This window comes from Chlamydotis macqueenii, chromosome 6 (genome assembly GCF_036417535.1).
Source record: "Chlamydotis macqueenii isolate bChlMac1 chromosome 6, bChlMac1.mat, whole genome shotgun sequence".
NCBI lineage: Eukaryota > Metazoa > Chordata > Aves > Otidiformes > Otididae > Chlamydotis > Chlamydotis macqueenii.
The window spans coordinates 33,514,109-33,541,187 of record NC_141561.1 but is presented as its reverse complement, the minus strand read 5'-3'; the positions used below and the strand labels follow the sequence as shown (position 1 = coordinate 33,541,187).

General features: G+C 46.0%; 1 protein-coding gene across 1 annotated transcript in view; it reads right to left on the bottom strand.

Annotated features, from left to right (window-relative positions):
- Positions 1 to 15,769, bottom strand: part of TMEFF2 (transmembrane protein with EGF like and two follistatin like domains 2) — a 128,798-nt gene extending 113,029 nt beyond the window's left edge. The window contains exons 1-4 of the mRNA XM_086750795.1: positions 15,397 to 15,769; positions 14,070 to 14,179; positions 7,722 to 7,851; positions 4,347 to 4,373 (exon numbers count right to left, since the gene is read on the bottom strand). Of these exons, the coding sequence (XP_086606921.1) occupies positions 4,347 to 4,373; positions 7,722 to 7,851; positions 14,070 to 14,179; positions 15,397 to 15,574 (445 nt within the window). The 5' untranslated portion in view covers positions 15,575 to 15,769. The remainder of the gene's footprint in view (positions 1 to 4,346; positions 4,374 to 7,721; positions 7,852 to 14,069; positions 14,180 to 15,396) is intronic.
- Between the last annotated feature and the right edge of the window lie 11,310 nt (positions 15,770 to 27,079).

The window sequence follows — 27,079 nt, the reverse complement described above, 5'->3', positions numbered from 1 at the left end:
AGCACTGGTTTGGCTCTGAAGCGGCACCTGTTATTCCCACTTCAGCCGCTGAAGCGTGATGCAGCTTCCAGCCTTTGCCCAACTTGGATATCCAGACTCTGCTTTACAGATTTTATTCTCTCCCTCGCTGTGAAGAAATGCCTCACAGTATCAGGGTGTACCACACTGGAGTCCTGATCTTATAATTAGCGCCTCTGGATGCTACTGTAAAATAAATGGTGACGATGATATTGATGAATTATGACTTGTTTTTTTCATTTCTCTTTAGTCTAGATCATAAAGAATTAACGTAAAAGTCAAACTAGGAGAAGAGCTGTGTACCCAGGAGCCTCATACAATTCCCACTGAAGTCAGTAGGACTTGAATGGAAATTGAGTGAGGCTCTGAAATGAGTTCAACGTAGGTGCTGAGGCACTGCCGTGAAACTGCAGAAACACCTAACGCGATCATCACCCACAGTAAATCCATTGGACGATGAACGCAAGCCAATCAACAAGAGCTAAGAATACAGAGAATGCAGGGAGGGGAAAGAAGTGTTCAATGTGAAAAAGAAACCAAGGAGAGATTTTCTTAGCACATTAAGAGCTATAATGAAATACTGCATCTTGAGTTTGTCGCTGTTTGAAGGAAGCTAGGAAACGAGCAAGAATTCATTATGAAGCTGCTCAAGACTAAAACATGAATCATTGGGTTCTAAAAAAACCCAGTTGTCTAGAGAACGGCGTAGATGAAAATGAATGGAATCTCTTTAAATTACTCTCTGTATAAACTCTCTTGCATTCATTCTTTCTGCCATTGATTAGTATCTTTCTGGGATATAGGTTTTTAAATAATTCCACACCATACTCCTAGCTTCTGCAATCAAAACAGAAACGGCTCTTGATTCTGCATTTTTACTCTTCATTTAGAAGGAAAAATGTCATCTGCAGTACGAAACTTGAACACCTACTGTTCTTACCCATTTACTGGATATCCCCAAAAGTACACGCTGAAGGCTCAGTAATCAAACAAGATTAAGATTCTCCCACTACTTGACAAATAAGGGGACTTCTGTACGCTACTGCAGGATTAAATCACCTCTGGAAAGCCCTCAAGATCATTAAAGTGCTAAGAAGCTGAGACCCCTCTGATCCCTGCATCCCTGACAGTAAAGCAGAAAACCCCAAGTCCTAAATAATAAATTGAGAAGACTTCTCTGCACACCCAGGTAGGAACGCGTGAAAGGGAAGCATGGCAGGCAAAACACAGCCTCTGGCTGTACTGTTCCTGCTCTGTCCAGTTTCCTGAGAAGAGGAGGCTTGCAGGACCACATAGTGTGTTTGTGTACATTGGTCCATGGCACCAACCCCTTTCCAGCAATTTCTGAACCATCAACTAGTTGCAATTTCACTTGACAAGAGCTCCGTTGAGGCAGACGCAGTACTGAGAGCTGAACTGCTATCAGTCATGGAGGAAACCACCTCAGAGCAAGAAACTTGCTATGTTCCAAGAACCAGAAAAACACGATGTCCTCTACTAGTTTGCAATTTGAGTTGATTCCCTATTAGACATGTACCTTTTCAGAGCACAGAAATCCAACCAAAGAAAAACAATCCAGACCAGAAATCCAATGAGAAACAGCTCTGTTGAAGAGCTGGTTTCCTCGTCTCACACCTTGTGGAGTGATAGACAAAAACACTAAGGGAACTTGTGGGAATAATATGGAGGGGCATCAGTAAGAAGTTGTAAGTGCTGAGGGGCAGAGATTCCTGCTGCTAAGGACAGTGCTTAGCAATTCAGAGTGAAGGATCAGCCCTTATAGGTGCCTTCAAGAAGTCCAAGGAGAAGACTTTTTTTGAGAAGTCTTTTCAATCAGGGTCCCCTAATCCCACAATGCCTGAAGGTGGTGCTCAGCCTGCCTGTGGCCACACCAGTCCCTGCCAAGGGCTCCCAGCCTGACCCTCCCTGGTTGTGATGAACCTCCCGCAACAGTCACAGACCGACCACAACAGTCACAAAAACCTCAGCCTTGCCAGAAAGTCTGCCAGCTCTGAAAAACACAACATACATAGATGCAACACAGAGCAAACAGCAATGTTGAAGCATTGCGCTAGCCTGCGTCCTGCCAGCACTGTGATGGCAACAAGAAATGGGGCAAACTGGCAAGAGAACGGCTGTTCCTAAGGGCTCCCAGCACCTGAGATATCTCAGGTACCTCACTGCAGACACACCCAGCACCTCTGACACCTACAGCATCCAGCATAGCACCATTCTGCTGATTTAGGCAGAGCTACGGACAGCTGGGAGGGTCCCTATGGCTGCAGTTCTGCCAAAAAATGATGCTGCATTGGTTAGCAGTTTGTTAACCAAGACTGCTTGAAGAAGCGTAAGAAAGGAAAATTTTAATGAAAACAGAAAACACACAAGACTGCCGAAGACCTCAGGCTTCCCACAGAAAAACATCCCACTCATGATTGTTGAAGTGGATTTTACAAGACTTACTGTGATGACATCCAAAATTTATTACAGCTTTTACAACAAGACCGTGTCTAGTAAAGAGTGATGTAGTGACAACATTTACTTGGCTGGATTTAGCTTCTTAGGGCACATAAATATACTTTTGTACTTTAGGAACAGCCGTGGCTGCCTACTAAATCTTGAATAATACAAGGCAGCTTTGTAGACCTTTAAACACACAGACCAACTTGGTTCTGTCTCCTTCACAAATCTGCTTCCTTGCTTTCTGCCCAGGCAGTCCCTGAAGTCCTGCTCTGCTCGGCATTTGTCCGCCTCAGCTTTTAAAGTGAAATGGTTTGGAAATCATGCTTTTAAGTTCCTATGTTTTTATAGTACGGAATTAATTACTTTTAGAAAGCGTCCAAGTTTGTCTCCCCACCTCCCCTAGTTACAAAACACACTGGAAATCTTCTCTGTTTTCCTTGGTACATACATGGTGAATTTTGTGCAACTTTTTAAACTGGAAAACTTTATTGACCATATGCGTGAAAACCTCATCATAAATATAAATCAAATTGTAGATTTCTGTTAAGCATTAAATAAGAAATGTCTTTGATCTAACAGTTTAAAAGGACATTAGAGTAAAACAGGAATAGCTAGGCAAAACTTTTGAAAACCAATAGCCAGATTTGAAGCATCTTAAACTGTCCTGATTTCCAAAAAAAGCCTGAATCCGATACTGGAAAATTACATCCCTTGCAAATGCTTCATACTGGTTGTTGACCACTTCATAGGTAAAAATAATACTTTACCTATACATTGCGCTCTCTAATATACTGGTTACCAAAACCACATGAAAACTAGGTGATACTTTGCCAAATAACAGGGCTGTATTTGAAAAACCTGAATGCAGCCAGGAGCAGCCACAGAAGTGGGTAAGAGCCCAGACCTGCTGTCTGTCTCTCACGCAGAAAAGCCAGCCCAGCTCTTGGTGGCTGCCCCAGCCAGAGGAGCCCAGCAGCATCCCAGCCTGGTACTGACCTTGTCCCTCCCCTGCCACCGGGCTCCTACGGCTTACTGGGAGCGCTTGAGCAGAAGTGAGGGTAACTCTTAAGGACAACCTCCCAATAGCCATCCAAATCAGCCTCAGCCCTCCCAGCCCCCAGGAAGCCTGACCCACCAGCCCACCATGCAAGTAGTTGCCAAAAATCACATTTCCTGCCCCAAGGCAGGGCACTACCCAGATTCAGCACTCACACTTCCAAGAAGGATTGGTCACAAACCCTAGGATCAGTGTTAAATAAGCAAACCCACATGTGATTGCACCTAAAAAAACCCCAAACCACAAAAAACCAACCCAACTTAAATGCAAGTTTGCCTACATTTTACAGTACCCTCCGTATGCAGCAAAGGGTTTGGACTATTTCCACGTTATTTTTGCTGCTGCCATTCTTATAAAAACACATTGTTCTTTCCCTGTGACATTTCTTCATGTCTTTGAAAGAATGCTCTCCATTACCACAAAATATTTGGCTTGAATCCTCTGGTGAGGAGGAGCTAAGGGCTTGGCTCATGTTTTAAAAACAAAAGAAATATTACTCTAAACATAAAACAAATGAGTGCAACTGTAACAGTAGATGGAGATAGAGCTCCTAGCACAACCTATGAATAATTCCGATTCCTATTAGAAGTAACACAGCCTTCTGAATTTCCCTAGAAAACAGCATGTTATTATTAGGTTCTAGCTTGACTAAAATGCAAAATGTCACTTTTTTCCCCGAGAAGCAGCAAAATGAAAGGCAATACGCAGTGTAACAACTAAACTGCAAAGCATATCCACTTACAATCTGAAATTGCGAAAGACAATGTGTGTACACATAAGCACAGAGATATTAAAAGATGGCTCTTACCTCCGTCCCCAGATCCTGAGCCGGCATCTGAGAAAAGAACAGAAAGAAATTTATATTCATGTGCCACAGTGTGTCCTGTAAGCAGGCGAAGCAAGACTGTTCAGTTAAGTGTATTACAGCGCACCTTACGTTTGATGCCATCCCTGGGTAAATTACAGAGATCTAATCTGAACACAGTTCACTCAAGCCACCGTTCTCACGTCTCAACTCTTTTTCTTTAAAGTCTGTATATCAGACTAAAATAACATCGCCCTGGAGTGCTGCGACATCCTCGTAAGCCTCTGCTTCGTTTTGTTGTACTGAAGCTGGCAAAGCTTTGATCCAAAGAGCTGTGCAAAGCTACATCACTTGGTGTGCTGGTTTTGGCTGGGACAGAGTTAACGTTCTTCATAGTAGCCAATACAGGGTTATGTTTTGGGTTTGTGGTCACTGTGCTGAACACAGTGCTGATAACACAGGTATGTTCTGGTTACTGGCTTTTCTGCTCCCCACCCCATCAGCGAGGAGGCTGGGGGAGCACAAGAAGCTGGGAGGAGGCACAGCCAGGACAGCTGATCCCAACTGACCAAAGAGATATCCCACACCATATGATGTCAAGCTGAGTGTATAAACTGGGGGAAGAAGAAAGAAGGGAGATGTTCAGAGTGATGTTGTTTGTCTTCCCAAGTAGCCATGACACATGATGGAGCCCTTTCCTGCTTTCCTGGAGGTGGCTGAACAGCTGCCTGCCAGTGGGAAGCAGGGAATGAACGTTTTGATTTGTTTGCATGTGCGGCTTTTGCTTTACCTATTAAACTGTCTTTACCTCAACCTATGAGTTTTCTCACTTTTACTCTTCCGATTATGTCCCCTGTCCCAGGAATGGGTACTAAGTGAGCAGCTGTGTGGGGCTGAGCCGCTGGCTGCGGTTAAACCACAACACTTGGCCACTACTAAACCCTCACCATCAAAGAGAATTTTTTACCTTCATTTGTTTGAGGCCAGACCAATTGGAAATTCATGTAATTATCTTTACCAAACAGTGACATCTCATCAGGTCATAACAAGTTGGAATAAACCATTGAAATCATTATTACTCAAATTCTTTAGACAAATTATTAAAATGCCATTTTTCTCAAGATTGTTGCTGAGTTTCAAAATTGAGTGCTTTATCTTTATTTTGCCTCTGCTTGATGTTTTGTTGGCTGGAATGATGAGAGTCACAAATTTAGAAAGTGCAACATCACGAAATTGCCAAGCCTGGAGCTTTATTACAAAACTTTCTAAACAAGGCAAAGCACAGAAATGCACACACGTGTAGGGTTACCAAAAATAATCCATGCAAGAAGTTTCTTTTGCAGAGAAGGAATGGAGGCTGTCATCCCCACCTCCCCCTTAGTGGAGGGGTTATCCATTTTTGTCAGCATCAAGATTAAGAGAAAGGGTTTGGAAAGGCTGCTTTGGGATCCAATTACCCTATGAACTGTTAGATCTAATTCACTGACAGCAAGGTCTGACAGATCTGAACTGGCTTGTACATGCCATCATCATTCAAAGTGAGAAAAAAGAAAACCTTTATTTAAATAAACCAGTCCCAGGAATGGCTTTAAATGGTAGATTTACACATAGGACAGATGCAAAAGGGGGCTGAAAAAGAGAACAGAAAGTGATGGTATTTTCCCAGTGACCAACTCCTACGTTTTTCTGATCTGATCTTCTGTCCTGATGCTCTTTCCCATACTAAGAAAAGGAAGGAGTTTTCACTACAACGCCCTCATGGCTCTGGGAAGCACTGCTTTTCCAGGTGTGCCAGGTCTCCTCAGTGCAGAGAAAGAAATGAATGCCTGCTCTCACATGCCCCCTACAATGAACTACCATCTTCTCTGGCTCTTGGCAGAAAAAAGACCTTGTGTCTCTCCTCTTGCCCCTACCCTTCGATGCCCAGACTCTGCCCATCATGGCCAGAAGGGCTGCTCACTGCCCAGCCTCTCAGCAGCCCAGGTCTCTCTCTGCCCCATGCATCTTTACTGAGCCTTCTCCCTGGGAGAAGGAAAAAGAAGCCAAATGATCAAGACTTCAGAAAAGCCCTTTTTTTTTTTTTCTTCCTTCTCTGTTTCTGAAATCCACAATGTGCTTCAGAGAGAATGCTTTCAACACAGGCATTGCCAGTAGGTGAGCAAGTTTAGGAAAAGATGTAGCAATGCACTAGAATTTAATCAAAAAGTTTGAACCCAAGAAGACCAGTTGCTGTGCTGAGAGAATTTACTAAGTTGAACAAATGTGACGCCACAATAGGCTTTGTCAGGCTGAGCTCGATTTAATACCAATTCATAGACAAAAAAATTGCAGCATATATTTTTCTCCTCTAGAAAATTGTCAAGTAACAGCTTGAGAGAAGAACAACATTTCCAGGGAAATAAGTTTATTTTCTCTCAGGTGTACGAGATGCAAAATTATGGCACTGCAAAAAGTTTGTCTAATGCACTTTTTATTGACTCCTCTATCCTCAGCCAAGAAAAAATTCTGCTTTAAGTTTAAAGAACTCTCTCAAGAACAAAGACTTACTCCTCCTGCTCTTTTCAAGCTAAACTTCACTGCGCACCTCTAACAGATACCGAGCACAAAAGAAAAACATCAAGAACTCCTGCACATCAGCAACTCAGTTTTCCTGACTGATTTTGCTCATTCACCTTTCTAGCTGTTTCATAAAAGCAGAGCCACAAGCAGCTCACGATGCTCAGAGTTAAGCAAGATGTCTCAAACGCCAGTCAGTTTTCACATATGCTCTTTAATGAATTCTTCCAAGAAGTTGAGGAAAAGAAAAAACCTGTTGCACAGACCTGTTCGTTAAGTGTGTTTTGGGCAAGATCTTCAGCTGGTATAAATTGGCAGGGCTCATCACAACCAGGGGTCTGTTGAATCATACCAGCTGGGAATCTGGCCCTCCGTGCTTAAGGAAAAACCTAAGGAACTGGATTGCAGGCAATAACACTCCAGTTCTATCTCTGCCGATTATGGAGAGGTTTGTGGTAATCCAGATGCCCACTTATCAGACATCTGCTCATTTAATCTGCTTCCCGTTACTTGCGGTATCAGCTCAGAAGTGTACGCAGTGCACAGGATGATCAGGAGCACAAGACAGATATTAAAAAAAGAAATCAACTTCTGTGCTGTGCTCCTTGAAACGGTGCCAAGGGTACCCTGCATCACAGACTGGGAGCCTATACTAAGTTAAGTTACTGAAAAAGGAAGGATAGCAGCAACTTCTTACACCTAAGACTGGAAAGAATTAACCCACAATGAATTCAAAGCAGGGATTCAAATGGCTTTCACCGCCCACAGGTTATTTTATTTGGGGGCAAGGTCGGCAGGCAGCCTGGAGCATGTCGTACGTACCAGTCGCACACGATCCTTCGGACACCAGGAGGATCTCGCTCTGCTGCTTGCAGGCAGCCTGCTTCAAGTAGCACTCGTTCTGGTAGGTGTCACCGTTGGAGCCGCAGACGGGCACGTAATCATTGTTACACTGGTGGGAAGGGACGGAGAGCAGCGGCATTAGTCACACAGGCGGGGTGGCCCCGCATCCATTTGTGTATACCCCCCCCCCGCCCCCTTCCAGTATTAAAATCTTGGGAAAATAAGAGAGGCACTGCCCCTCCTCTTCACATTTACAGCTACCAGGGGAGAGGGAGGGGGGATTTTTAAAAAGACAAAAGGCAGAGGAGCATAAACCAGACTCAAACAGGTCAGGGAAAAGATAATCGGAATGGGCAATGTGTTCAATAGCTGCCCTGTGAGAATGAGGGAGGACACACAACATTCCCAGGGAAAGAATATGGACAAGGCAAACGTCTCCTCGCATCTGCAACAGCAGCTCATGCACTTCTGTTGGATGAATGGATAAACTGTAAGGAACGGGCTGGCTTTTCCCCTCCTCCGGCACGTACACACCCTCGCTGCCTCAGAGACAGCTGTTCGCACACACAGAAGTGTCCGCGCCTATGTAACTCATTGTTCAGGTACTTCAATGTAATTAGAAGTGATTGGGCTGGGGGAAATAATTTCTGAGACACCTATGACCCAACCCCACTCCTCTTTCTGCAGAGACATTTCTGATCGTGGCGAGTGGGATGCTCCACGAAGGTCCACTCTCTCTCCGTGGCGGGTGGGAGCGGCCGGTGCCCGAAAAAACACTGAAGAGACTCGCGCTGCGTGCCCCGCCTTTGGCTCCAACTCCTGCTCAGCTCTGCAAACTCCCCGATTTGTTCCCTCTGCCGCCGAAAGACAGCTTTGCCCTCTCTTGTTCATTTTAATAAAAATAATTCCATTTTCTATTGAAAATTGGGCAACCTATCGGGTGCAGTTAACGTAAGATAATCACACTCTGAGGCTTAGAAATACTTGGATGTACCCTGTACATGGTAATTATATCAGGGATATGATTATCTCATGATTACCGTACTCCTGGTATGCCTCATTGTTTAATTACAACAAATGGAATGATCACAATTATTATTTACAAATGCTCACCTCTGCTTAAATCCAAGTAAAAATTAAAAAGAAATCATACTTCCAATTTAGTTGTATTACGCCAGAAAGTGTTCAAGGTGCGCTCGTCAGGCACAACTTAAAACGCAGAACTGAAATTCCAGGGATATAAACATCAAATATGCTTCAAAGTGAATGACTACAGAAGTGATTAACACAAACAACTGCATAGATTGCACTAATTGCAGGCCTCCACGCAGAGCAACTGCCAAGAAATTATTCATAGTTGGTCAGAGTGACATTTTGATTGGGCCAAATCAAATGACATTTTCTTTATGCACTGCATTTCCCTAAATCTTCCCGAGCTGCTGCCCACCCCCAGCACTCTCCTCCTTTGAAACAAGGAGGAGAACCAGCAGCCACAACAGCAGAAACCCTCTCCTTCCGCTCCTAACAAAGGGCTCCTCCACGCAGAGATTTTAACCCGTTGATTAAAACGTGTTTCTACGCTATTTTCACCACTATGTTCCAAGCAGAAAATGCCAGCTTCATCCAAAAGCTCAACAGCAATCTCTGGAGGCTGGTCTGAAATACTTAACCAGGACAATTAACACAATGATGCAAATTTTTTTAAAGCATGAAGGATCACACCATGCTTGCTTTAGACATAGAATCATAGAATGGTTAGGGTTGGAAGGAACCTTTAAAGGCCATCCAGTCCAACCCCGCTGCAAGAAGCAGGGACTTCTCCAACCAGATCAGGTTGCTCAGAGTCCTGTCCAGCCTGGCCTTGAATGCGTCCAGGGATGGGGCATCCACCACCGAGAGGGCAACCTGTTCCAGTGCTCCACCACCCTCAGTGTAAATTTTTTTTGCTAATGTCTAAACTAAATCTACCTCCCTCTATTTTAAAAACCATCACCCCATACTATCTGCTCATCACCCATGGGACTTTTTGCCAGGGCAATCTGCACAGAATTTGGCCCAAAGTATCTTGACAGGCTCTGTTACATGCAGAAACAACACTGCTCCCAAGAAGCACAGTGGCAAACTTGCTGTGGTTTCGCCCAGAGCAAGAGACGCTCTTGAACGCTGGCTCAGCTGCAAAGCAGAGAGGCCAGGCAGCCCCGTGTTGACAGCATACAGCATCAAAAGAGAAATCCTCATCCACGGAAAAGAGTGGCAGAGCTGCTGTGAGCTAGGCTGGAACTTCTGCCAAAGCCTGGCAATTCTAAAACGCATTCGAGAGAAACCCAGGCTTCAGGAAGCATTAGCTCTCCCACAGCTCCTGCCACACTCAAGCTTGGCTTTGGCCAGCGGATGGTGAGCACAGGCAATGCAGCCTTTTCTTTCTCAAACAATGCTGGTCAAAAGTGTATTTCTTCATCTGCTGCCCGCTCTTCCCACCACTGCCTTTGGACAACTAGTATTCAGACGGAAAAGGCAGAAACCACAAAGAACAAAAGAAGTAAGATCTTCCAGCTGGATCCTGCCTTGGCTGTGAGCTCGGATGGCTCTGAAAGGCACCAGGAAAGTGCAGCAGAAGTTACCCAGGAAAGAAAACAAGACCACAGAGGAGAAGGTTGTGATGCTAGTCACCAGGTTAGTCCTAACCTGCTGGAGCTAGACTCTGGTACTTCACCATGCTGAATCAGGTACTCGCAGCTCTTCACTGTCATAAAACACTTCTTCCTAGTACGGGAGAACACTAGATGCTGACTGTCAGTTTCCTCTGTTCTGCGACACATTTTTTGGCATTGGTTTAGGGCCCAATAGACCAAGCCCTAGATGTCAGAATGATTCTCCATCCTTCAAGTAAGGACTGACAAAGCACTCGGGGAAACCTGTGTCCAAACTCCCACTAAGCCCAGCAGCATACTGCCATACTGTCCAATTCTCTAATGCATGCACGTTGTTAAACTACAGCTGCAGAGCAGGGAAAGGGATATATCCAACTCAGCCACATACCAGTCAAAGGCCGCTTTCCTCAGCGCTGGCAGCCCTGAGTGCCCGCAGTCACAGCCAGGGACAAACCAGCTCTGTAAGCGCTGGGGTCAGTGCTGGGCACTGAAAGCATAAAGGTTTCATTTCCAAAGAAAATGACAACTTGTGTAACTCCTCCTCCTGGAAACACTGTTAAAAGTTCGACTTCCTCCTACTCTCATGGATTAACTGCTCCCAAAATGTCACCTACATTTTGAACCAAGTAGCAAGCAAATATATATATTCTGGAAATACAACGCAAAGCTGAAAGTTGTCCAGGTGATGTTCCAGCTCCACACTGAAGCACATGAGGGATTCAGCATGCGTGAGAACAGGACTCTTTCCTCACATCCAAACCGGGGAATGGGCCCCTGTCATGGTGACTAAAGTCAGAAGATGCAACGTTGATGGAAATACCCTGGTATATTCCTGGACACGTTCACAAGATCCGAGAGGGATGAGAAGCCAGGCTGCCAGATGCATGGCTTTGAGCAGACCGAGGTGCAGACCCCAATGAGCCGTGTCTCCAACTCTATGCCTCCTGGCACAGCTCTGCACCTTCTGGTGGACCCGTTGAGTTTTCGCTGGGCCTTTCTCTGGAAGGGATGGGGTGAGGGTTTTCCCCACCCTTGGCCCCACTGCTGGAGCCAGCACTGGCCCAGTGGCTTCCCACCCTGCCAGCACTGAGGTCTGGGCTTGCCCTGAGCAGGGGATGGATCTGCATTTACTGATCAGAGCAGGATGTGCTGTTCTCCACATCTCATCAGGAGGAGTCAGTGAATGGGCTATCAGTTTGCTGTGAGTAGGACAAGAGAGCCAGTCAACATGAATCTTTCTCAGCACATGCCTGCTCGCTCTCCAGGGATGGAAGCCTAACTCAGGTGTTCCACAGCGGTCGGATCATGTTCACCCTTCCAAATAACAGTGAATTAATTTTAACTCCACTCGGACAGACATCTGTGATTCCGGTCTGAAAAAACTCAAACCAAGATTGCAGCAGCCCTGCTCCCCACGTCTGCCTCCCACAGGCTGGCCAGCCCAGGACTTCTCAACAGCACGGAAACAAAATTAGCTTTCTGTCCTTGTCTACTCTCTCAAGCTACAGTTAAAGCCCCTGGCAAATCCTGGAAAAAAACATAAAAAGTAATTACAGTGATGAGGAGTCTGCTATTGATTTGCTCACTATCACCCCAGAGAGGTGACAGTGACTGAAATGGGGGACCTGAATTCTGATCGAGGACCCCCTTACTTGTGACATAAATTACCTGGCCAGCTCTGCTTTACTTGGCCAGCCTCAGACACCGCCCTAGAAACTAATTTTCTACTCTGCTGGCATATCTTTTTGGCTTGTCACTTCGCTCACTGATGTTACAAGAGAAGCTAGCAGCCCCCCAGCTCCGCCCGTATCAAAGTGGAAGCGTTGGACTACAGAAGCCCCCAGCTCCGCGCCGCCCGTCACAGTGCCAGCACAGCATCAGCCACAGGTAATCTGCCCTCCAAGGTCACAGCCAGGCCTGCGGCTCCACGGCAGGCTCAAAGCAAGACAAAGAGCTCTGAGTTTTCACAGGGCTTGATCCCAAGGCCACTGAAACCAAGGATTCCTGCTGATTTCAACCCATTCACTAGCAATCAGTTTTTGCCCAACTCATTCTCTTGATCTCATTTACATATTCATACACCAATTACCTGATTTCCTTAAATCTGTTTCAACTGCCCCCTACAGAACTGCTGACAGCTTTCACCTCTCAAAGAGGAGACAACACAACCCAGAGAGGCTTACTTAGCTTCATTTACCCCGAATCACCAGGGACCAGCATCGTGCCCTGCGAAAACAGAACTCCCAATGCCACCTCCTCTGCTGGGGGCAACACCTGGATTTGTTCCTTCTAGCCTACGACTCCATTGCTTTACGCCAAACTGCAACACCGAACCAGGACCCAAAGACAAGACCCAAGTGCTTTCTGTGGCTGCTCTAAGTTGCCAAAGCTCATGGCACAACATCTGCCCCAGCCTACCACCAGGCAACGGGACACGTCACAGGCATTTCACTGCGTTACAGGTTTTTCTTAGAAAGAGAAAACAGACCAGCCCTTAAATGACTGCACACGCTGAGCCAAGGCAAACGCTCAAACCAGCATTCTCACACTGAATTTCTGATCACGTGCAAACTAGAAACGGAATTAGAAAAACCCACGGTCAATATGAATGCTCTCCCAACACGGGAAATGCAAGTACTCCAGCAAACAATGTCTTGTTCTTATTACAGAAAATTCCCCCTTTGCTTTAAATAAAGGAATTTATCACTTGGGTATTTTCTCCGAAGACACATTTGGCTCTAGAAATATAAACGGTACTTGTCATGCTTCAAAGTGAATAGTCTATCAAAGCTCAATAATAAATTAATCATTACAGATGTGCACGATCTTGAACTGTGCGCTATTTGGCCCGCTCTACTGTAAACACTCAGATCAGTGTTACAAGTTCCACAACTTCCCAGATCCATATTAAAATGCGAGAAACCGCAGGGGCATAAATGTACACACAACACGTGCCGGTACACGCTTAAAACTCCTTTAATTTGTTCAGTTTTTATTCAGGTTGTTATGTAAAGCACAGCTGTTTTATGAGTTGGCTAAAATACATTAAATGGAATCCTTCATAATGAAATCATCCGACTTTGAGAACACCCAAGGTTCAGATGTAGCTGCAAGAGGGAGAGAAAAGAAACAGAAAGGAAAAAAACCCCTCCGACTCAGTAATAGCCCCCCTAAAATGACATAAAACTGAAAGGAAGTTCATGATTTTGGAACAGAGGGATTGCTCCTTAATCTGATCAGCCGGGCAGATGAACAGGCAGAAGCATTGTCACTGCGCAGCCCTTCCTGAAAATAGTGCCTAAGCACATTACAGATCCATTTCTTTAACTAGATCAGAACTCCGAATACAATAAGCCGTGATCTGTATCAGAAATGAATTTAGAAAGGACTCTAAATCCTTGTTAAAAGGGCAGAGACGCAAAATCAGAAATGCACAACCTGAAACCGCAGACCCAAAGGGACATTTAAAGCCACAGCATCTGCATTTTCCCTGAGAAAAACTTATGTCTTCTTGACACCAGTTGGTTCTCCTGCCAGCTTTCATACGTGCTGCCAGGTTTTCCCTCTAACTTCTCCGCACGTAGAGAAATAAATTGCCAGGTGATAGGTTATGAAAGGAGATCCTTGATTTGTATTCTCATTAGTGAATTAGAGAACAAAATATCAATCTTCTTACCTTGAACTGACAGACACAAGTCACACTGTCTCCAATCCTTAAACACTCCCCATCAAATTTACAGGTATTGGTGTCGCAGAGAAAGAGATCATTTTCTCTGTCATCGTAACCTCAAATGTAAAGAGGGGGGGAAAAAAAAAAAAGAATACGTCAGCTTTGGTCTAGCAAGAGGAACAATATGGAATGATTGCATTTTAATGCACACAGCACAATAACCTTGTTGATGAAACAACAGAGTCCAGATTTTCTTTTGTTCTTCCCTATCCTCAGTTTTTCACTTTTTCTCTTGTTTCTCCCTCAGTCTCTCTTAGTCCTTATTCCCCACAACCTCACATGCCTTTTTTTTTTTTTTCTCTATTTCACAGACCCTCAGAAGTCAGCGGGTAATTATGCTGTTTCATGGCTCTGGGTTGGAAATGTCATCAACTTATCCCCATCCGATCGCAAATCTGTCGGACAAAAGTCCAAATTGGAATTTCTCCAACGATGCAACAAAGCCCCCGGTAATAAAGACAAACATGCTGCGCGTTTTCCGTGATGGTCTGCCTGATCCCAATGAAGATTGATCACCTCCAAGTTAGCAGGAGAAGTGCCAGGTTCCCCGCAAGCCGCTGAGCGAACCCTAGCTCTTTGCCTTCATTTTCTCCAGGAAAAGCCAACAGATCTGGCTGAAGATTCAGCCCACGAATACAAGCAGGAATCTCGGATTTCGCTAGCTGACTTCCAACGGCGTGCGGCAAGGTATTCAACAGAACAGCCAGCTCAGACACCAAACCCATCACATTCTAAACCCATCGATTTTTTTACAAAGACTCATCCGAGCGCTCTTAACCGTATCGCTACTCGTTTCAAACGAAGAGTGGAAATTCCCCCCCGACCTAAGACGTGGCGTGCGGGGCACACGTTACCCCGCGTACCGCTCTTCCCCTTAGAGGGCTATTGCAGTCTGCTTTCAAAATTACCGGACGCACCGGAGAAGGGCCGGCTGCCGACCTCCGTAGGGAGCCGGTTATTAAAGGCCAGCCCGACTTTAAGGCATGGTCAGCCGGTTCTCACTGTCGCGGCGTCCATCCTCCCCGATCTGCCCTCAATCAGATGCGGGGTGGCGGGCAGCCGGCCCGGCTCCCTGCTCCCCCTTCTCCCGCAACCGCACGATCCGGCGCGGGAGCCCGGGCTCCGTGGAGGGGGCTGCGAGCCCCGACGCCCGGGACTTTTTTTGCCTTCGAGAGACGGGCGGGACGCGGGGTCGCCCTCTGAAGTTGCCCACCCCGAGCTCACCCGCGCAACTTCGGGGACACGGAGCGGGGGGCTGCGGTGCGGTGCTTACCGGAGCAGTTCCAGCCGGTGGGCGTCTGGCAGTCGCTTAAGGAGGTAGGGAAGGCCGCCAGCTTGTCGGGGCGGGCGAGAAGGAGCAGCAGGGCGGGCAGCAGCAGCCAGCAGCAGCAGTCGCAGAGTGTCCAGCCGCCGCCGCACTGCCGGGGCGGGGAGGGCTCCCCGGGCACCATGACTTCCCAACTCAACTCCACGGCGGCGTGGCCCGGCGGGCGGCGGGGCCGCTGGGCATCCCGGGGCCCCGGCCGGCGGCGACGGCAGCAGGGGGTGGGTCAGCGAGCGGCGGCCGAATGCGGGCGCGACGCTGGGACGAACGGCGGAGCCCAGCGGCGGGGCGGCGCGGGGGTGCGGGCGGCGGCGGGGCGGGGAGCGGCTGCCATAGGGGCCGGGCGGCGGGGAGCGGGGGGGAGGGCGCGGAGGGGCCGCCGCCGCGCAGCCGCCGCCGCCTGCCCCGCTCTGCCGCCCGCATCCCTCTGCGCGCGGGGGAAGCGGCGGGTCCCGGCCCGCCGCGTCACGTGCCGCCGCGCCACCGCCCCCATTGGCCGAGCCGGATGCAGGGACCGGCGGGCGGGGCCGGCCGCGTCGCTGAGCCCCGCGGCAGCGCCCGGACCGGACCGGACCGCGACCCACGGGGGAGGAGAGTAGAGGGACGGGAGCCGCCGCGCCCGCGATCGCTACCCCGGGGGGCCGAGGGGACCCCCGCGCCGCTGGCACCCCCGACGGGGCGGGGGCTGGGCGGCGCCGCACCGCGCCCATACATGTGCGGGCATCGCCGCCCGGCCGGCGCGGAGCCGCAGGTGGCGGGGCCCACGGGATGGGCAGGCAATGCACATACGTGACCTCTTCCCAAAAATCGCGCACAGATGCCCGGGCGCTGCTGAAGTTGCTGGCTGCACAGCCGGGTGCCAGTGTTGAATCACGCGTGGGTGCGACGTTAGGGACATAACACACTGTCACGGCCGGGGGACGGGGGGAGGTGCTAGAGCGGGCACACGGCCGCCGAGGGGACGAAACGGGTACAGCGGGGAGAGCAGGGCGCAGGGGGAGAGGCAGACCCTGCCCGGGCTGCGGCATCATCCCCGCCACGCAACCGGAGGTAAAACGCACCATCACGGCGGCGCGGGCGGGGAGCCCTCTGTCCCCGCAGCCCGCTCTCACCCCGCTGAGCGCGAAGCCCCGCGGCCGCCTGCCCACGTTGCGCATCCCCTGCCCCACCGGGGCTTTGCTTTTGGGAGGCAGCGGACACGGGCGCTCAATCCCCGCCGCCGCGGGCTACCCGTGCCCTCAGGGCTCCGCCCGGGATTCTGTCCCGTCCCGTCCTGTCGGGCCGCTCAGCAGGCAGGCTCGCCCTGCCCGTCCTCGCCCGGGAGACTCTCCCAAAACGAACGTGAGGAAGCCCTGGTGGAAGTTTGCTCTTCCCGAAAGTATGACCTCTTTCTCGACCCCGAAGTTAAAGGCTTAAGACTTCACTCTTAAAATGCCACATTTGATGCCACCACGCTTTGAAGAGTCTATACAAATCCATACAACGGTACTACTGCTTAGTATCCCTAAGGATGCTAAGGAACCAAGAAATAGTTTATGCTCATATAATTCATATCTAGCCCCTCCATAAGCTCTAAGACAAGATTCTCCTGTTTCCCTTCTGCCCCATACATCGGCATCTGCTCCCTGCTCTGCCCACCTGCCATGCTCTGGCCCAAACTCATCTACCTTCCCGCGCTCTGAAAGCCTCTGCTACACTTAAAAGGGTATCAATTTGCACATTCCAGTATGTGCTAAGGCTCTGAGGAAGATCCACATAAATCCCTGTGCCTACTGTTTCCTATTGAATCAAGCCCATAGCAGCACCTAGCAGGGAGGAAACACTAATTTTTACTGCCTGCTAGTGGTTGCACTGAATCTCATCCTTCGTCTTCTGTGGGCTTACAGAGCATCTGCCAGCTGAGCACCCGGTGCCAGATCAATTTTCTTCTTTCTCTTTAGCTCTTCATTTCACTTTTTTTTTTTTTGTGCCATTCTGTTATTCCATTTACTACCCTGTTCTTCCTATTTCCCCTATCACCTCTTCCTTTTTGTTCTTAACTTATTCCTTTTTCTTTTTCATACTCATTTTTCGCTGCTTGCTGAAACTCAAGCTCTCTGCTTGGCTGATCACTGAAGTGCTTAAAAATAAATAGATTTTAAAAATGCCCTGTCTGGCCTGGTACCGCAGTGACACAGCCTCACCAGGGGAAAGTCCTACTCTCTCTTCCTTTCTTCTTGCTCCCTCCTTGTTTCTCCTTCCCACCTCCCTGGTTCCTCTATGTGGTCTCACTGCCCTATATTCCCCTGGTTACAATTACCATAGCCCACAGTTTCTATTCTCATTCTCTTTTTCTTCTTTTCCTCCACTCTCCTCCCTTCTTCCACCTGAAACCCCCTTCATTTCTGCAGAGTTACAGAACACAAAGGCACCACTGGCCTCCTTATTTAGAGACCAGTGTCACCAGGCCGTACAGGGAATGAAACTGTGAGGCCAGTCTTTCCCAGTCTCGCAGCCAGGCCCTCTCTGATCCATCTCTTCTGTCACTATAACTCATGCCCAAGATGATACTGCAAGTGTATCCGGTGTTCACAGAGTATCATTAAATACAGCAGCAGAAGCCCAGCTACGGCCCGTGTTCTCCCCAGAGTGCTGTATAACACAGCAGCCACCGAGTCTCAGGCACGCTGTTCTGACTTACATTTACCCTGCTTCATTTTCAGCCACTCAGACAACAGACACTGCCGGGGGGGGGGGGGCAAAGGAGCCCCTCTATTTTTGTACTTGTTTTCTAACTCTGAAATATGGAAGCTCTACCAGAGTTCCTGCAATTGTCACAACATGATGCTTGAACTATGAACTCGAAACTGTCTGAAGGGCAATCTGCTTAAGGCATGGTATTACGGTTTTTGCTGTGACTAGCACTGATATTTTCTTTAGAAAAGATTTTCCTTGTTGATATGAAAACTTTACTTATAAAAACATCTTTATGATACAAACACGTCTGTCAGTGTTCCAGAAGGGACAGCTAGACCCACGAGCCCCATTTCTCCATTATCCTCTCCAGCAATTTCTTTTGAATTATAGAGACTGAGATAAAATAATTTTTTTTTCATGTAGTTCCTAGCTCCAAAGCATACATTCTTCTGCCCTATTAATCTGACATGGCACATACAATCTCTTGGTAACACGTTATTCCCAGCTATACTTCAACACTTAGGCGAGCTGACACCTGCATTCTTGTACTCCCCGATGTTCCCATCCCATCTCACTGTCACACAAGCACTGCTACTTCTAAACCACGCAGGCAGCATTGTGTGTCAACAGTTGCGACCAGTGCCTTCTCAGTGAGATACTGAGGTCACAACACGCGTGCCCTGGCTTCCCGTTCTCCATGTCCAAACCAAGTATCAAAGACCAACAGCCATTGGTATGGTTCCTTGTGGTTATGTGTTCGGTGCCAGTGCCAGATAAGCAGCAAAAGCAATCTGAAACCTTCTTGGAAGGGACCTCCTAGCACACGATGAGGGGAGACTACATTCGGAGTATTAAACCCAGCACTTGTGGAGCTTTTCTGAGGCCCGTGCAGTTTTGAGATGCTTATACTAAAAGCAACAGGCCTGAAGGGCAGCTGATACAGACACAGTTTGATCCAATACACATGGTCACACCACAGCTACCAGTGCTCAGAGATCAGTTACCAAATGCAAAGCAGCTGGTTGAGATGTTTCAGGTGCTCCAGAGATCTCAGAGCGAGGGCAGGGTCTGCCCTAGCTCTGCAGAGCATTAGCTGGTACTGGACACCAGTAAGACTGGCATCCGAGGCCTGGGGCCAGACTGCACCTGATCCCAGTCCCACGTAGCCACGTCTGTGAGTAATGCCTTCTGTCACTGTGCTTGGCTAGGAGATGGTATACTAGCGATGAATTATGCAACCTCAGTTATTCACACTTGTATTATATCTTGGCTCTGCTGCTCTTGGAAGCCTGCAGTCTCCCAAAAGTTTCCTGGAACTTGGGAGAAGTCAACTGGTACAGATGAGCGTAGCAAAACCTCCTCAGCAATACAAGCCACGGGTACGGAACACCCCTTCTCTTTCTGCTCAGTCTACCCAAAGACTATAAAGCTGAGTTTGTGGATCCTTAGCTTTAAAACACTTTATGGCCTGTGTCTGATGTCTCTAAAGACCCTAGGAAGGTGACCTTGGTCAAGAATACAGATTAAAAAAGGCTTCTTAGAGTCCAGCTAATATTCATCAACAACTTTTTGCTTGAGCCAGCACCAAAAGTACAGTACAAGATTCTACAGCTGCTATGAACAAATCCCACCAAATGTACAAGGGACATCTGAGTTAGCCTCCTCACCCCTTACACCATAGTGCCACATGTTTATGAAACACCCGTACAGAATGAAAAAAAATCGACCCTGCAGAATTCTTGAGAGAATGAGAGCCACACTGTATGTGTGAGCTACTGCAAGATACCACCACCAGTGTTAGTTCCTAGGAAAAAAGAGCGGAAAAAAACCCAAACCCATTTAATCTACAAGAGAGTTGATCAAATAAGGTCCTAGCCAGTACTGAAAATAAAGGAGTGTAGGGGGTCACCTATTTTCAGCATCAATTCCTCTTGACAAAAGAGTGGGTCTGATTTCAAAGACTCCACCAGAAAATGCTTGGGAGCCCAGTTGCCAGTCAGAGGACCCAGCCCAAATTTGAGCACGTTGCCTATTCCAGCAGAAGACCAGCAAAGGACACACAACCCGTATGGCCTTACTGTCTATGAAGCTGGAGTTTGCCCCCCTGGCCCTGGCCTCACAGAAGAACAATACTTATTTCAGGCCTGCATATTTTCAGGCCTGGTTTGACCAAAAGTTGGCAGGCTTAGCCAATGCATGTGTTCCTGTCAAGGTTTTGAACCTCAAGCAGATTTTATGATCATCTATTTTTCATGTGTGCAGGAAAAGTACACATGGCTTCACTCAGATGCACAGACAGTAGGGTACTCTCTGACTACGTGCAGCTTTACAGATTTTATACAGCTTTCAGCTGAATCACACATCTCGATGCAAAATATACCACTCTTGGATATCACATGGATTTTTAATGCTCTGAGGGATCCTTTGGGCTTATAAACAACAAGTAGATTACATTCATCTACATACTGTCAGATTTTTTTCCTCCTTAATTGTGAGAGAAATATGCCTCTTGTTCTTCACCTGAACTAGTGTGCAATCCAAGTACAACTCACGGCCAGTTACGAGAAAAGTGTGCCGTGTCTTCCGTTGTAATTAACTGCTTCGGAGCGAGACTCCTCATGTATAAAGATGAAGAAAGGTCTCAGCTTCTCCTGAAAGATGACTTGCCTTTCAGCAATGTGTCTCACACTTGGAGTTTTGACGGAAGCATTCTACTACTTTGGTGACCTGTTATGCCAAAAAAGCTGTCTTGTGTCATGCTTTACTTTAAACTGAATGTGCCGGCACATGCCAATAAACAGAACAAAATATTGCAATATACACTGGAACAGTGGTTTGCGCTGCTCCACACGTGAAATTGATGTCAGAAGAAATGCACAAAGGGCATGGAAAATGCGAATAAATACTGCGATCCTTTTACCTTCAGTTTTAAATAGATGGATTGAAACGTGTGGATCCTAAAGATTTATGCATCCGTTTATAGTCCATTCTGGAGTTTAACATTTCATGCGGCTTGTAGGAGGGAAGTGTATTATTTATATAAAGTCATGGTTATTCAGCAGTGTTTATTCCTGAAGATCAGCAAAACATCTTCAAGGGAGAAGAAGAAATTCATAACTCTGGTGTACTACCAGAGTTAGCCAATTTAACAATCTTATTTTTTGATGGATTTACAAAGAGCTTTGCTCCTACAAGCACCTTTGTAGCACTGGACGTTTTGCTACCAGCAGTAGAAATCACCTCCGTCCCCCAGGATAGACAGCACTACAGTGGATTAAATGGTTTGACAGCTCTTCAAAGAGTGAGATACAGAAAGAGGTGGTGGTGGTGGGGACCTTTACCATTGCAGAGATATTTGAGCTTTATTTTTGCAGCTCTCTTCCCAGCACAGTATTGAATAGAGATGCAGAACTAAGGCTTGTCATTTCTGTATGGCATCAGTTTCTTGGCCATGTGAGCTATTTCTTCTGCCTGATGCACTGTAACATCCATCTCTTACTTTCCATTATTTTCCTTCTCCATCTTTGGGCTTTTTTGCCCAGAGTTTGTCTTAAGACAAAGAGCATGGAAGTGATCATGTGAAAGGGGAAGGGCAGCCTCAGCATACTCTTGGTCTTTCTAGCTACTTTACCTCATTGGAATTGTAGTGGTTGCTTTTTCCCCTAGCAGGCAGTAAAACTGTTTAAATGAAAAAGAAAAACAACCTGGAGACATGCAACAGCATTTGCAAATGTCCTCCGATGTCCAGCTAAGGAAATTAGCGTAAGGTTACAGTAGTTGGTGCTTCCCTTATACTCTCGCAGGTGGCTGGGACTGCTCAGGGACGAGAGCTAGCATCTCTGTGGTTAATAGCTCCTGATAGATTTTCCTTCCATGAATTTCCCATAGACCACACAAACATATGGCAGCCAGGAGGACCTGTGGTCACCAGCTTCACAAGCTGTGTGAGAAGATAACTTTCTTAAACTTGGCACCTGCTTAACATCATTTGATGCTCCTACTTCATGCATTATGAAAGAGTAAACAACCATTTTGTATTCAGCACCTTGTGCCAGTCCATCTCTGTAAGCCCTGCTCCATGTCTCCTGATATATTGCTAAATCATTCTAACAGGTAACAGCCTGCCCATGCTCTCCTTTTGTGTATGGGTGGAGATCTAGCAGCACTGTCCCTACTACTCATGAGAAACATCAACGTGCAGTGTCCGACTGTTGTGTGCGCTGCCCGTACAAACGTCCCTGACGCAGTAACCGAGCACACGGTGTGGGTACCAGAGCATGCAGCCACGCAACAGGCTGTTGCCTGTCACACATGAGGCTTTTGGGAACAAAGGGCACATGTATGCCCCAGATGAACATCAAGATATGCATGAATGTGGACCCAGCTTCACCTGCTCCGTCACGGAATCATGCCAGAGCGACTAGGCCAGAGTGATGGTGTGGTCCCATGCACTAAGCAGCAAAAGGCTGATGGGCAGCCTTCCTCTGGCCTGTCGCAGGGCAAAGACCAAAGGGTCACGGGAGCATTTCTGATTGTTCTTGGGAATGCGGCATCAATGAGAATTAAGTATAACAGGAAAAGTACCAAGACTCCAAAGGACTTGCATAAGGATTCTCGCAAGGATCCAAAGTCAATATCCTTAGACATTTTTTTATATACACAGACGTACACATGCCCACACACGTGCATAAGAATTCACGATTTAGGTATTGTAAAACCGGATTCCATATCGGAGAAGGGAGAGGCCCAGAAGAACTATAGTTCTGAAAAACAGATAATTTGACATTTTCTATCTAAGGATGTGAAAGGGATGTTTTGTCAATACCAGCACTGTACAAAGCAGACTACCAACAGCTAGCACAGAGATGATGTTCTAAAGAAAATACTGTTTCCCATTTAATGTATAGCATCAATACTTAGCCAGATACAGTATTTTATCAAGCCACACTCATCTCCTATCTGATTAGCAAGCTATTATGCATATATTTAACTTTACCTTAAATGAAACAAAACAGCAATACGGAGAAGCATTGTTGAAATCTGAAAACATTTCATTCCCTATCATGTAATTAATTTTTTATTCAAAATGTCATTGCTTGTATGTGATAGAAACACTTTTTATGATCAGTCATGCAAAAGTAACTATTATTTAGAAATTATTTGAAGGCATAGCAACTCAAAACAGTTAGAAATGCAAATGAAAATGCTTCACTAGCTAAAACATTGATGTCAAATGATACATTTAAATGGTAACTTTAAAAAAATAAAAGATTTATGAAGTAAAGTTCTGTAATAATAAAGAGACTCTCTTGCTACCTTAAATGGAAAGTTTAATACCTTCCATTTAAAGAAAGGGGAATTAAAGGCAGAGCGCAGTCCTACCTACTCTGAAAATGGTGGCTTGGAGTAATTTTTCACAGGAAACAGAAAGTATCCTGGGTACTCATTGCCCGACACAGGAAAATAAAACCGCATCTGCTAATACTGGGAGACCCAAACTGAAGGTGAACGAGATGTCTTTGCACTTGCGATATCCACAAAGTTATTCATCCCTCTCTGCAACCTCTCAGCTGCTTTTTGTCCCTCTGCTGATGATCGATGTCTTTGCTCACCCTGCTCCACTCCCAGCCCCTGTCCAACAGGGTTTTGAGGCACTGCACACACCCTGCTCTCCAATGATCTCATGCTTCTGGGGGACGCATTTTGCTTTGTAAAACGTGCTACGCCTTCAGAACAAGGTAGCTACTATTACTAGCTGCGCAGAGAAACAGGCGGCGGTCACGGGAAGTTCTCTGCGGTCCCATGCTCTGCATCAGCCGCTGCTCCGCCGTACGACTGCAGATGGGGCGTGGAGGAGCTCGGTGGTATAAGGTCTCCAAGAGATCCCCTGCAGCTGATTTATGAGCTTAGACTGCTTTAAATAGCTCTTATTTATATCCTAGCAGGAAGATGTAAAATCTGCTACATGTCAGCTCCGTAACTGAGAAGAGTGCGTGGATATATAATCGTGGATAATAGATAAGGTGCCAGTAGATGGCTCTCAAGATATGAGGCCTATGGCTTTCAGAGACAACTTCTTGGTTATTGAGTAATAACTGCTTTCGCAGCATGCTGGGAAGAAAATAACCACTCAAACTGTATTTTGGGAAGGTGCGAGGACAAAAATTGCATGAAACCAGGGCACCTTCTCCCTAGACCTGCCCAAAATATCAAAGTTCTTAGCTTAGTTATTTTTCATAATTCAAAGCAAAAATGCAACCTCCTTTCAGCAAAGCATGCTTGAAATTCCCCTTTAATTCTCTAAGTGAGATTTAACGGCTGTTTAAGCAGACTGGAAGAAGCTGAGAGAATACTTCCGCAGTACCCCCGTTTCTGTGCAAGAAGAGGGACTGCCAGTCCCAGCAGGGTTATGTAGTTAACAAGTGAGATTTTCTTAACCAAACAGTTGAGCTTTGTCTATTTAGAGTTGATTTTCTCAAGCATATGAACTAACACCCCTAAGGGGAGGGGGTCCAGGAGGGAAGCTCACAGTTGGCAATTCTACAGAGGATTAAAATGAATTTTTAGTACTGTATGAATGAAGTAGATAATATTCAATTGCCATTTTTGCTTTCTTTTAAAAGGAGAAGAGAAGAGAAGAGAAAAGGAGAAAAGATCTCATTCTCAATCTAGGCAGTGATTTATATTCCAAGCCTAAATTTTGTAAATTGAGCAAAGATAGACAACAAAAGCAATCAAATTCTTCCAGCTATTTAATCACTCCTAAAGCAAGGGAGAGGATTTATACAACATAACTTTACTCAGACAGCTGGCCATGTAGTGTATGAACTAGAAATTCTGCTTGAAAATGTATTCAAATTTTAATTAAATTCGTTTCTGTCGATGCTTTAAATGCAGTTTTTTTTCACACAGCATGGCCTGAGGCCTACACCACCCAAGTGTGATATATTTTCCTGGTCAGCGACCCCAGTCTGTATTTATTACACTCCTCCTGTTTCTTGGTTTCATGGCAGGGACAACTGGAGTGATTGCTGACTAAATAATTAGCCAAGGGAGCACTTTCTCTGTATGTATCTGTACTCATTAGGCTACTGAGAAAATGTAACTTACTTTCATAATCTCTTTCCCTATAGATACCTGGCACTTTCCGGGAGCAAAGTAGGGAGAAAATGTAATTGCTAAAAGCTCACACGCTCATTATTAGACTAATGATACCTCTTTCTCTCAGTCTTCCCTGATAAAGGCAGCTATAGAAATGAAGGTCTAGCACTGCTGCTTCCCATTATAAAACGAAGGAGAAATGCAGGCTTGTATCGTATTTCCCCCCCATCAAGCAACAGTGGGAGTACACAGAATATTACAGTATTGTATAATATACTAGAATAAGATAAGAAAATAATATGGTATTATTGTCATACCATAGCGTGCCAAAACCACGTACACAGCAACAAGCAAAATAAGGGCGAAGGCACAAGGCACATACCAACACTGTCCAAAGGCAGGAGTCCCCTGGGTGACCTGCTTTCCCCTGGTGCCCTCCAGAGAGATAACACTTCCTAATTTCAAGTCCTGCTCCTAAGTCTGTGTGTATAGGTATCTTTCTTCTTTCTCCCTCCTACTCCACTCCTACCACAGGCTACAGAGGGAATTTAAGGAAAGTATTTAAATAGTAAGGAAAGTATTTAAGGTCAGTTAATTAAAAAAAGTATTTAAGGTCAGTTTTGTAAGATACGTTAGGTGTCCCACCTGTTTTGCATCAAGGTACTTCTTGTATTTCAGCCTATTTTTTAAAAAAAGGATGAACTTCAGCTGAGAAGTTGGGCTGAGTTAAGGTAGGATCAATTTGCTTGATTTTGGTTTCTGCACTTGTGCTTTTTACAGAGGATGAATGTCACGCAACCCATGATACTCTTCAAAACCTTGCATGAAACTGTGCTCTCAGGTTTAAGAAAGAACTGTTGAACTTCAGCTATGTCAGTGCAAATTACATCACTGAACTGCAGCCTTTAACATATTAATAGGGGTACCATAAACTTTGGGAGTCATGTAAAAAAAGCTTCCATTCTTCCACAATATCGTAATTTCTCTTTTTTTTTTTTTTTTTTTTTTTAACCAAAATTCCTCCCATATAAGCAGATAGAGACTGGTATTAGCACTGGCAGAAAATTGGATGACATTCTGATCCCATTTAAATCAATGTGAGTTAGTTGTTATTTTAGTTAGCCAGGATTTTTTTTTCCATCAGCTTTCATGACTAATATAGTTACACTTTGATTTACATACTATTATCTCCCTATGAACTTTGGAGAATCTCATGCTCATTTCTTTTTATTACAGCACTAGAAACTATTAAAGAAAAGCTCACCTTGAAGTCTAGAAGACAAGGTGGTTCTGCTGCAAATATGAGCTATCTAATGAATTCATGGCTTCCCCTACAGAACTGTTCTGGTACTGGTAAGGGTTGATGGGAATTTTTGAACAGTAATTTGATAATAAGGAAGCACAGAGTTTCACTTATTATGCTTCTCATTTTATGGATCTGTGCCCTGATTCCATCTCCCATTCTGAACATCTGGTGTGCCTTAAAAACAAGATTCTTCCACGTGGAGTCTGGTTCCCGATTTCCACAGCTATTATTTATTGCATCGTTTGGGCTGTAGAAGGGATTGCTGAACCAGTGTGGATAATCTAAAAAATAAACTTAATCTAAAACTAATGCAAACTGTACAGCATAGGAGATTTAGAAAAGCCTGCTTAGCAGACAAGTAAAACCCTTTCATTTATCTTGGTACTTCCCGAATCCAGCTCTGAACAGATATGGGACCACAAGGAGAAAGAAAGAAAAAAAAAAAAAAAAAAAAAGTACTTTCCGAGCGCCCAGAAGGCAGAAACTCTGCACACAAGACTCCTTGAAAGAGATCATTTGAGCAACATGTAGGGATTGGAGTGGTTTGAA